The sequence below is a fragment of the Euphorbia lathyris genome, chromosome 5 (assembly GCF_963576675.1).
Source record: "Euphorbia lathyris chromosome 5, ddEupLath1.1, whole genome shotgun sequence".
Classification (NCBI taxonomy): domain Eukaryota; kingdom Viridiplantae; phylum Streptophyta; class Magnoliopsida; order Malpighiales; family Euphorbiaceae; genus Euphorbia; species Euphorbia lathyris.
In genome coordinates, this window is record NC_088914.1 from 31,753,820 (window position 1) to 31,766,620 (window position 12,801).

The following is a 12,801-nucleotide window of genomic DNA, read 5'->3' on the forward strand; positions in this document are numbered from 1 at the left end:
GTGCCTGAAAATGCTACTTAGGTAGAAAAACATGCCGTTGAAAAATTGTCAGAGGTCGATTTTCTGTGCAATCCTTAATTGCTTGATAGATGACTTTTACTATTATTACAATTGAACAAAAATCTGCTAAGGATATATGGGATGATCGTTAAAAAAATATGACACATAGGAAGTTGGATCAAAGAAGTATGTTGTCAGCCGCTACCTCAAATTCTAGATGTATGATGGCAACTCTATAGAAGCTCAATCACATGAACTCCAGAAAATTGTACACGAGATTATCTCGGAAGGTATGCCTCCTAATGAACAATTTCAAGTTGTTGCTATAATTGACAAGTTGCTCCTTCATGGACGGATTTTAAAGATGTTCTCAGACACAAAACTAAGGAGTTTTTTTTCTGGAATGTTTGATCAGCCGTCTCTATATTGAGGAGGAAGCTCGAAAACAAGATAAAAAAGAAGAGGTGTTTGTTGTCTCTAAGAAGCAGAAAATCTAACACCCATGCTATGTAAGAGAACTACTACTGTACCCAATCAGAAAAACTTTAAGAAGCAGAACATGAACCAGAACCGTAAGAATAATAAGATTGGAATCCTCAAAGGAACCAAAACAGACCTCAACAACAACCACTTAAGAATGACACTGTATTTCACTACTTTAATTGCGGGAAACCAGGTAATATGGCACGTAAGTACATGAACATACCAAACATTGCTCCTAGTATTAACCTGACTGAAGAACTACCTCTGATAGCAATAATTACTGATATCAACTTTGATGGTGGATTAGATGGCTGGTGGGTAGACACTAGTGCCTCTCTCCATGTCTGCTATGATAGAAATATGTTTAAGATATATACAACTGTGGCTGAGGATCAAAAAGTGTTGTTGGATGATTCTCACACCACTAGAGCAGCAGACTTGTTTACTTTGACAAAAATTGAGATGTTTTAGGAAAAGGTTATGCTACTCATGATATGTTTAAGCTTAATGTTGAAATTAATAAAGTGAAATAAGAAATTGAAAGATTTCGTGAATGTTTTTGTTTATACTTTGCGTAATTTTAATAATTGGCATGCTTGTATTTGTCACGTGAATAAGTGTATTATTAAAAATATGAGTAACTTAGGTTTAATACCTAATTTATCTTTAATTGAGTTTAACAAATATGATTATTATAGTCAAGTAAAAATCATAAAAATCGCAAAAACCCTTTATAAATATGTGACTAGGAAATCTGAGTCTCTAAAATTATATATGTGAATTAGATGGAAAGTTAACCAGAAATGGTAAACATTATTTTATAAAGTGATGCTCTTGACATGTTTAAACTATTTGTTGTTGAAATTGAAAATTCATGCAATAGGAAAGTTACGAGACTTCATAGTGATAGTAACACAAAATAAGATTCTAGCATGTTTATTGATTTTATAACTCACATGGAATCATACATGAAACCACTGCACTATATTCACTAGAAATGAATGTAAAGGCTGAAAGGAAGAATAGGACACTAGCAGAGTTTGTGGTTGTTATTATGCTTAGTTCCGGTGCTGCCTCCCATTGGTGGGGAGAAATTTTATTGACTGTTTTCTATGTGCTTAATAGAGTTCCTAAATCAAAAAGTAAAATACTTCCTTTTGAGATTTTGAAAAATAGAACACCAAGCTTGTCCTATTTTAGAATTTGGGACTGTTTAGTTTATGTTAGAATTCCCGATCCCAATAGATCCAAACTTGCTGGTAGGACTTATGAATGTGTGTTTATTTGATATGTTGTAAATAGTAAAGTATGTAGGTTCTATGATTTGAATGCACACATTATTTTGGAATCAATTAATGCTGATTTTTATGAAGATAGATTTCCTTTTAACTTGAGAAATAACGGAGGTGCATCTTCTAGTAATACACCCGTTGTTAGACCTATAAGGCATAATGAGAGTGGATGATATGAATTTAGAAGAAGTAAAAGATCTAAAGTCTTTAAAGACTTCAGTCCTAACTTTTATACATTCACAGTAAAGGAGGATCCACTTACCCTCCAAGAAGCTCCGACCACTTTAGGGAAAGAAGCCATCAATGATGAAATGGACGCTCTAGAGTCAAATAGAACTCGACACTTACTAGACTTATCACCGGGTTGCAAACCAATAGGTTGTAAATGGGTCCTCAAAAAGAAACTGAAACCCGATGGTTCAGTTGATAAGTATAAGACACGCCTTGTAGCTAAAGACTTTGGATAAAGAGAAAATGTAGATTTTTTACACTTATTCACCTGTCACTAGAATGACATCTATTCGTGTTTTGATTGCTATTGCTTTTGTACACAATCTTGTTGTGCACCAAATGTATATTAAAACTCCTTTTTAATAGTGTATTGGAAGAAGAGGTATATATGGACCAATCTGTGAGCTTTGTAGTTTCTGATCAAGCCCATAAAGTGTGTAAGTTAGATACGTCTTTGTATGGTCTAAAACAAGCACCTAAGCAATGACATCAAAATTTTGACTCAAATCGCTTCAAGGTGAATGAAAGTGATAGATGCATCTACTATAAATATGAAAATGATGTTTGCACTATTATGTGTTTATATGTTGATGACTTGCTGATTTTTGGATCTAATATTCATGTTGTGAATGCTGTGAAGTCTATGCTATGTGAAAACTTTGACATAAAATGGAGAAGAAAATATCATACTTGGCATGAAAATAACTAGATCTGAAAATGTAAGTTCTTTAGATTAACCTCACTACATTGAGAAGATTCTAAAGAAATATAATTACTTTGATTGTAAACCTACATGCTCACCTTACGACCCTCGTTTAAAGCTTTTTAAGAATACCAGAGACGATGTAAGACAATCAGAGTATGCTAGCATAATTGGCAGCCTCCGTTATGCCACTGATTGTACTAGACCCCACATATCTTATGTCATGGGATTATTGTGTAGGTTTACTGGTAGGCCTAGTGTTGAGCATTGTAATGCTATAGAAATGGTCATTAGATATCTTAAAAGAACCATGAAACTTGAGTTGCATTATCAAAGGTTTCCAACAGTCCTTGAGGGATATAGCGATGCTGACTCGAACACCTTGTCAGATGATTCCAAGACAACTAGTGGCTATATATTTAGTATAGATGGTGGTGCTGTTTCATGGAAGTGGCTACATTTTCTAGTTCAATCAACTATGGGATCATAACTTATAGTACTAGCCACAACTAGTGAATAAGTAGGTTGGTTGAGAAGTCCGTTAGTTGAGGTTCCGTTGTTGGAAAAACCGATTCCAGCAGTATTGATCCACTGCGATAGTACCATTACTATGGCTGAGATTCAGAAGCGTTATTATAATGGTAAGAAACAACATATACTTCATAAGCACACCACTATTAGAAAGCTACTATCTCAAGGAGCTGTTAGAGTGGATTATTTACACTCTGAAGAGAATTTAGACGATTCTTTGACGAGAAGATTAGCTAGAGAGAAAGTTCAAAGTGCCTCAAAAAGTGTGAGACTTATGCCCCTGTAGTGATGAGTTACATATAATTGTAATCCAACCTATAGACTGGAGATCCCAAGGAATAAGTTCAATGGGTAACAATAAGTTGTGATGTAATACGAATTAGATTATGCATTTGAAGCATGAATTTTCTAAAGCGATATTAGATTGAGATAATAGAAACTTTTAATAAGGTCTATACTACATTAGTACTTCTGATAGACTCACCCATATATATGTGGAAGTGGGGCCACTTCCTATGAGTTTACGGTAAAACTCTAGAGCATTCATTATATCGGGATAGACGTGTATGTGCATAACCGCACACTCTGAAAATGTTTTGATGTGGTACAATGTCAAAGATAGAGTTCAAGACTACGAGTCACTCTAGTATAGTCTAAATTACACTCACTATGCCGGGGTTCAAAACGAAAGATACCTTTGTCCATGGTCGACCTTATGTTACTGCTCCCCTTGGCCCAAAATTGAATTTATGAAAAAGCATTAAAGCTTTGTCCTTAAAGGGTTAAAATGAAGTGTAAAGCATCATATATTTGTTTAAATATCACTTTGAAGTGCTATTTATAAAAAAAAGTCATCTCACTCTTGTCTATGCCCCAAGGGGTACCCACTTTTGTGAAAGGATGAGGACCTACATGATGCTTGAATATCACATGCGCTAGGGGTGCACGTGGTCGGTTAACCAGTCCATTAAGGCTAATTCGGTCGGTTAACTATTTCATCGGTTTTTTGAAAATACTAACCATACACTAGTCCACTAAATTCGGTTAACCACTAGTCGGTTAACCAATTATTTCGGTCGGTTAACCTTTTATTTCGGTTTCTAACCATTAGTAAATAAAGTAATAATAATAATAAAACTTTTAATTTTTATTGTGAGTGGAACGGCGGGTCAATGACGAGTTGAAGAGATTAACGGCGGAGAGAGAGATGTGCGTGCATTATGTACGTGTAGACTATGAATTGGACACTGCATTTTTCTCTTATATCAACTCTTTAAGGTATTAAATTACTATGTTTTTTGAATCAGAATTCTTATCCTTCGTGCTTTACCAACTAAGCCCTATCCATGTATATTAATTTCACTAATTATCTACTTTATGGCAAATTTGATAGTACAAGATATTTGGGATGAAATATTCCATCGTTGAGTCTTAGTCACCGGAAATAATTAGTGTTTCTTATTAAATTTTTCCTATTGATCCCTGTATTTATTTTAAGTGGGATAATGTATAATTATATGTATAAATATAAATATAAATATAAATAAATATATTTTTATATATTTAATTGAATTCGGTCGGTTTCGGTTAACCGCGGTTTTTAGAATATGAAAACCATAACCGTAACCATTAACCACTATTTTTAAAATTAAAAACCGTACACTAGTCCATCGGTTTCTGTTAACCTTATTTTCAGTTTGGTTTCGGTTTGGTTTTTCGGTTTTTCGGTTTTGCGGATTTTTGTGTGCACCCCTAACATGCGCCGTCAGTCCGTCTGATCGGGTCGGGTTGGTGTGGTATTGTGTAGACACTATATTTTTTTTTTATTATCGGTTTAATTAAATTTTCAAAAATTCATTTTAATTAATTATTTTTTCTCTACAACTATTTTTTTTGTTAAGTTGATTTGGTCCATCAGAATCAGTCTAAACTGCTCACTACTATCCTGTTTTCTCTCCCACTTTTTGCTTCACCACATTAGTAACTCAACAACTCTTTTTTCAGCTGCAGTAAAACCTCTATATAGGAATACTCTATATAGGAATAACCTCTATTTTGTTATAAAAAAAACTCGGTCCTAACTTGGGCTAGTTATAAATAGGAATAACCTCCCAAACGTTATTTGTTATACACTTTTCAAGTCCCACCTTTAGAAACTATACCTCTATATAGTAATAATTATATATATATATATATATATATATATATATTAAGAATTTAAACTAAATTATAAAATATTTAAAAAAAAACTTTTGAAATTATCTATGAGTTGGAAACAAACTACAACTTGAAATTATAAATATTTAGTATTCTCATTGATCAGGAATATTCATATGGACCTTAATGATCAAGTGAATTTGGTCATTCACCGTTAGGTCTAGACTTATTAAATCTAAACCGTAGCATGCTTTGAATCTCACCCTGAGATTCTAATAAACCTAGATCTAATGATGAATGACCAAGTAGTGCATGGCCATTAAGGTCCATGTGATCAAAACCGTCTCATTGATAGTTTACATTTTTCCCATAAAACTCTTCCAATTATCTATATATTGAAAACCTAAACTCTAAATTGAAATTCTAAATATTTAATTTGTTATATTAATATCTATTGTTATACATTATATATAAACCATGTATGCCTATGATAAAAATTTAAAATTTTATGTGTTGAGGAATTTTATTATACCAAACTCTATTTAGTAATAACCTCCCAATTGTTATACAAATAGTCCGGTCCCAAGTGTATTCCTATATAGAGGTTTTACTGTATATATATATATATAGCTTTGGTATTTCGTATTCTTCTACATTGATTTTTTTTACTTCCTTTATAAACGAAACTGAGTAATTATTGAGTGTATTTTCTGACCGAGTTTGTACCGTGCAATCCGAACTCGTATTTTCTTTGACTGAACTGTTTTATTTTGGAAGCGACCGGATTATACTAACTACTTGCACTATCTGAAGGCAGTTCCACGAACATATTAAAAAGAGCGACCTCATTTGCAACTCATTCCATTTCTGTGTTCGGTAAATTTGTAGTTTCTGTTCATGCTTCAACAACGGTTACATGTGTCATGTACATTTAAGCATGCCATTTTACATTAACAAATTTAAAAAATTCCCATTTTGGTTTTTCCCAGTGAAATGAAAGATGGAAAGGGGAAAAGTTAAATCTCATATGTTTTTTGGTTAATTTTCCTCCTTAAATAAAAATACAACTTACTAGTGAAATACTGGTATTTTTAATTGAAGATTATTGCCAACCAATCCTTGCTACTAGTACCAAAATCCAGATTACAACAAATAAATAGTTCCAGAAAGGAAAATATATATCTCTGTGAGTTAATTGCAAAGATAATAAATAAACGCTAAACAACATTATACCCAGAAAGGAGCCTAAATCTAGGAAGAAATGGATCATGTGCTGCAGCAAGAGAGAGTAGATTTCTTGGCTGAATTAGCAGTGAGGCTAACACGGTTCACAGTTAACTCGGCCTTGTAGGAATCAGAGTTGAGGACTTTCCGGCTGACATTATTATAGATCTCGCGGATAACAACCTCGAAAGCAGTCTGAACATTAGTAGAATCAAGTGCAGAAGTCTCCATGAAGAATAAGTTTTCTTCTTCTGCGAAGTTTTTGCCCTCCTCTATGCTCACTTCTCTTATATTTTCCAGATCGCATTTGTTCCCTACCAGCATTCTCGCCACCGCTGTATCACAATGAGCTGCAAAATTCATCAGATTTTAATAAGCCTCAGATTTTTTCACAATATAACAGCAGCCAAGAATAATCACTATATATATTAAGAATAAAATGCTTTTTTAGATTCTCTCAGCTCAAATTGAAATACAGAAACTTCATTCTCAACTATAATTTCATGCTTCAAAACATATACAGAAAAACCTATGTATGAATACATTTAGTAATAACCTCCCAATTGTTTTACACCAGTTCCGATCACATGCACCTTAATGACCATACAGAATTTCGTCATTCACCGTTAGATCTAGGGCTTGTTAGAATCTTAAGGTGGAGATTCAAAGCATCCTGAGACTTAAATTTAATAAACTTAGATCTAACGGTGGTGCATGTGAATATTCCTGTACACAAATAATCCGGTTCCAAGTATATTCCTATATAGAGGTTTTATTGTATTCCTATACAGAGGTTTTATTGTACAACTTTTTTGTTATATACTATTCTCAGCTATTGCTCAACACTGCCCAGCTAAACCTTTGACTTCAAATTTTCATGGGGTTAATACACATATTTGCCCTTGTGTTTTCTCGGAAAAACAGATTTGCCCTTAAATCAAATAAACCCACAAAACTATCCCTGAATTTTCCATAAACCTGCAATTATACCCTAATCTGACGGAGCTGCTAAACGGCGATGACATCAAACCTTTTTATCTCCAGAAAAACTTCAGAAAAGAACAACCAATCACAAACAGAAAAAAATATACACATTCAATTTCGATTAAAAGCAAGTTAGAAGAACAGATTGGTCAAAATTCATTTTCATAAAAGCTCAATCAACCTAATAAAATGGCGTCTAAACCTCCTAATTAATCCAAAAGCAATAGCAATAGAAAACAATAAGAAACCAAATGAATTTTGATTCTCGTCATCCAATTTTTTTGGAGATAAGAAGGTTTGATATCATCGCCGTTTAGCAACTCCGTCAGATTAGGGTATAATTGCAGGTTTATGGAAAATTCAGGGATAGTTTGTGGGTTGATTTGATTTAAGGGTAAATCTGTTTTTCCGCGAAAACACAAGGGCAAATATGTGTATTAACCCAATTTTCATGTTTCGCCAAATTCAAGAGTGCCACCCTTTTCTATTTATAATCTCACTCTACATTAACTTAGAAGAAATAATAATAATAATAATAATAATAATAATAGTAAGACAAGAAGCATAATTAAGTCCATGAACTTTGCATGTTTTAAAGATCAAGTCTGTGATTCATTATTTTTTCACAGGCTTAAAGCACTTTTTGGCCCCTGACCTATTCAAAATTTATGCATTTGGCCCCTGACCTATTATTTGGTCATATTTGGCCCCTGACCTATCAAATTAGATAAAATCCAACCCATACTGAATGAAAAATTAATTGTGTTGGAAAAAATTAACGGCAGTAACCAATACAAAATGACACATGACACATAAATAAAATTAATTTTCACGCTATCGGAACACTAAAAAAGTTTTTAGGATTTTATTACTGTGTAAAATAGTTACTATTGCCATCTCTAGTTGAAAATTAATTTTATTTGTGTCATGTGTCGTTTTTGTATTGGTGAATGTTGTTAATTTTCTAACAACGTTAATTTTCCATTCAATATGGGTTGAATTTTATCTAGTTTGATAGGTCAGGGGCCAAATGTGACCAAATAATAGATCAGGGGCCAAATGCACAAATTTTGGATAGGTCAGGGGCCAAAAAGTGCTTTAAGCTTTTTTCCACATTGAAACATTGATCATTGATTATGTTATACACCATGCTCTTATTTAACTTTTCTGTCCAGTTTGGACTGCATATATTGTTAGGGAGATTTGGCTTGTTGACATGCACAAATAAAAATAAGAATTTATTGACTAGGAAAGATAAAAATTAAAAAGAAATTATAGAAAATAATTTCCAGCAGTTCTTCCAAACTTTTTTTTTTTTATTTGTACACATGGAAGAAAAATGTCCACATCACCGGCTGAATCTCTTAACGGCTCTTGTCGTCTAAACTCGATAGAAAAGTTAAATACGGGTTGAATCCATAACAAAATCAATGATTAATGATTTAATGTAGAAAATAATTTGATCCTTAAAACATACAAAGTTCAAAGGTTTAATTATGTTTTTTTTTTTTTTTGCCTAATGTAATAAATTATAGTTACAGACGGAAAGTTTCATTCGTAAATATAAAATTTCCGTTCGTAATAACAATACATTTAGAATTTGCACAGAATTGATATTAGCAATGAAATTTGACGGAAATAGACATGATGCTTCATCCAATTAAAATATGTAATTTTTTTTTATACATTTTGTAAATGGCTTAAAGCATTATTTGGTCTAAATCTATGATTTTGATAACATTTGAATCAATTTGGACATAATTATCACATTACACGGTGAAATTAAGAATTAAGAATTACAAAACATGTGTCAAATATAATCCAAATAGGTAATAACTTACCTCTTAAAAACATTTATGGTTTGATTAAAAAAAAGCATTTATGGCAAACAAAATCTAAATGTATGATAATTTAGATACGGAATATACAGGGCCAGAGCCAGCCAAGGACGAAGCCTCCGACCACCGGTTCCGTTCTTGAGTATTGTTAGTTTTATCCCGTGTAGCACTATTAAATATTGGTTTATATTTAATCTATGTAGTATTATTTCAATAATTTAAAGTGGTTAAGTTTATTTAAAAGCTTTATTTTAGGATGAGAGATCATGGATTTAATCCCCACCAAACTCATTTTATGTTGCTTTATTAATATAACATTTTTGAATTTATTTTTATTATTATTCTTTTTTAGAATTTATTATATCTCTTTTCCATAAAAAAACAAATTTTTATTTTACTTTTGAGACTCAAATAACTTAATTTCTGAATTAAATTTTATGAAAATTATAAATAATTTATAGTTAAAAATAAAAAAATATAAACTCTTCTGAAAAAAGTGTAAAAATGTGATAATTTGTAGCGAACAACCTAAACGACAAGGTTTTAATGTGTTCTAGGCTAAAAAAGTTTTGCCTAGCTAACAACCTAAACAACAAAATTTTAGCACGTTGAAGGCTAAAAAAATTTGCCGTATGAGCTGGATTTCGGAAATTTAATCCTAATAACAAAGCTAAATTTAGCCTTTCGGGTATCGATTCTTGGCTCCGCCATTGGGAATATAACTATTTTCCTAGTTAGTCGGATGAAGTGTAATTAAAGTAAGATAATGTAAAGTGAAGTAAGTGAGGCATTTGAAATAACTTGTTGTGTTTGGATTGAAGTAACATAAGTAATGGTTTCATAATGTAATTGTATATAAAATTATTTTTATATCATTTCATTTGTATAAATAAAATAAGAGAAAAAAGGTAATTTAGGAAGAATTAATGTACCATCATTCCACCGCAAATTGGGATGTAAGGAAAATAACCCAAAATTCACCCCACTTACCACTTACTAAGCTTTTCGATCACATCTCAAAACAAACAAAGTTAGCTAATTACATTTATCTCACCTACGATTCAAATACCATCGTCCAAACAATGTCTTAGTTTTGTAATGTTCAGATTGGAAGTTCAATTTCACAGTCAATGTTTACATGCGATAGTTTAATCCAATAGTCCAAAAAATGTTGCTTTAAATCAAATAAAAACATAATGCAAGATAATAAATAGAAATGTAGGCCCTGTTTGTTTCGGGGAAAATATTATGTAGGAAAATATTTTCCCAATTTTTCAGTGTTTGTTTGGGCAGGAAAATAAGTCGAACGAAAATAAGTGGTGAGTCAATGAAAAAGAAAGGAAGAAAGAAGGGAAAATGTTTTACCATTTTTAAAAAGGTAAAACATTTTCCCCAACACATACGCCTTTAGAGAAAAATGGGAAAAACGTCAAAAAATGAAAAAATACGAAAAATATGAAACACGAAAAACATGAATTACGTGAAAACGTTACAAAACACGAGAATATGAAAAAAACCCGCAAAAACATGAAAAGTTGAACAAACGCGAAACACACAAAAACGCAAAAAAAAGAAGCAAAACACAAAACATGAACAACGCGAAAAAGTGACAAAACACGAACTATACAAAAATGTGAAAAATACAAAATACATGAAAACGTGAAAAAATAGGAAAAACATGAAAACACGAAAAATGCTAAAACACAAAAACGTGATAATACTTGAAAAACGCGATAAACATGAAAAGACGAAAAATGCAAAAAAAAAACACGAAAACGTAAAAAACACGAAAACATAAAAATACGTGAATAACACGAAACAGTAACAAAATGCGAAAAATAAAAAAAGCACGAAAAAAAGAAAAACCGAAAAACTAAAGTTGAAAACACGAAAAAATGAAGAAAAACACAATAACGTTAATAACACAAGAAAACGTACAATTTATAGTAATAGATTCGAGGGTAATGTTGTTTTTTGATTGAAAATTTATATATTTTATTCTATCTTATTCCACGAACCAAACATAGGAATAGTTATTACTAAAGAATTTCTATTCCATTATTTGCTATTCTATTCATTTGTAATAGCATTTCTATTCCATTCCACGAACCAAATGGAACTTTACAGTTTATGTGTGTTTTTGGTGTTTAATTTGTGCTTAATACATGTGAATTTCTTTTTTGTGCTTTATATATACAATTGAAAATAAAAAATATAGAAAATCTATATTTAGTGGTTGGAAAATATTTTCGTATTGTAGCCAAACACCGGAAAATATTTTCGAGTTTTTTGTTGCCAAACAAAGGAAAATATTTTATTTTCCTGCGCAATATTTTCTAATTTTACAGAACACGATATTTTCCCACAAACAAACAGTAGTCATTCCTTCATTTTCTTTTATCTTGTTAATTGAAAAATCCCCAAATTTTCCACTATCTAAGCAACGAAAACAGAGAAGATAAACAGAAAGAAACTTACTAGTGAGTTCATCAAGCCATCTTTTAACACTCTCAAAGCTAGATCTTCTGGTGATATCGTAGACAAGCAAAGCACCAATAGCACCTCTATAATAAGCAGAAGTAACAGCTCTAAATCTCTCTTGACCAGCAGTATCCCAGATCTGTGCTTTTATTTCCTTTCCATCAATATCCACCACTTGCGTCTGAAATTCAACCCCAATTGTCGCCTTTGAATTGCTATCGAATTCATTCCTCGCAAATCTCGATAGCAAATTGGATTTGCCCACAGCAGAATCGCCAATTATCACAATCTTGAATAGGTATTCTTCCCCCCTTTCCCCCTCTTCTTCTCCCATAGCTGATGCAACTTTGAATAGAGTGAAAAAATGGGAATGAGAATGCGAATTCAATTAATCGTATTGGGATTTGAGTTTTGATTGTGTAAATGATAAGTAGGGTTTTAGCTTTTTAGAGAGAAGGAAAGACAGAGAGGCTAGACTGACTGCGTAATTGGCGGGGTATTTGTATTTTTGTAAGGGATTTTTGCCTCTCTTAGTCCACTTTCATGGACCCTCTTCGGCTAAGGTTATGTTTCTTTCCTCAACACAAATATCTTTTATTTCTTTTTCTTTACAAATTTCCTTTTTTTTACAATTTTTTTAAAGGAAAATTTGACTTCGATTACAAAATATTTTAAAGTTCTTACATATTGTTTGGCTATTTGGTAGGAAATACGGGCGTACCGGAGAATTATAGTATTCTCGAACTATGGAGTGAAATTGAATGCGCTTTCTAACTTTTACGTAACAAACGATTGTAAGAATTAAAGAGATCGAAAATTCATAAAAGATTCAATTATCAAAACGATACCGATCTTACAGAAAATGATTAAAGAACAA

General features: G+C 32.1%; 1 protein-coding gene across 1 annotated transcript; it reads right to left on the reverse strand.

Moving 5' to 3' along the window:
- Positions 1-6,410: 6,410 nt before the first annotated feature.
- LOC136230230 (ras-related protein RABA5b) lies at positions 6,411-12,466 on the reverse strand. Its single transcript, XM_066019229.1, has 2 exons — positions 11,922-12,466; positions 6,411-6,971 (listed from the first exon to the last, which is right to left on the reverse strand). Exons 1-2 carry the CDS (start codon positions 12,256-12,258, stop codon positions 6,664-6,666), a joined length of 645 nt encoding a protein of 214 aa, XP_065875301.1. The 5' UTR covers positions 12,259-12,466; the 3' UTR covers positions 6,411-6,663.
- Positions 12,467-12,801: the final 335 nt, after the last annotated feature.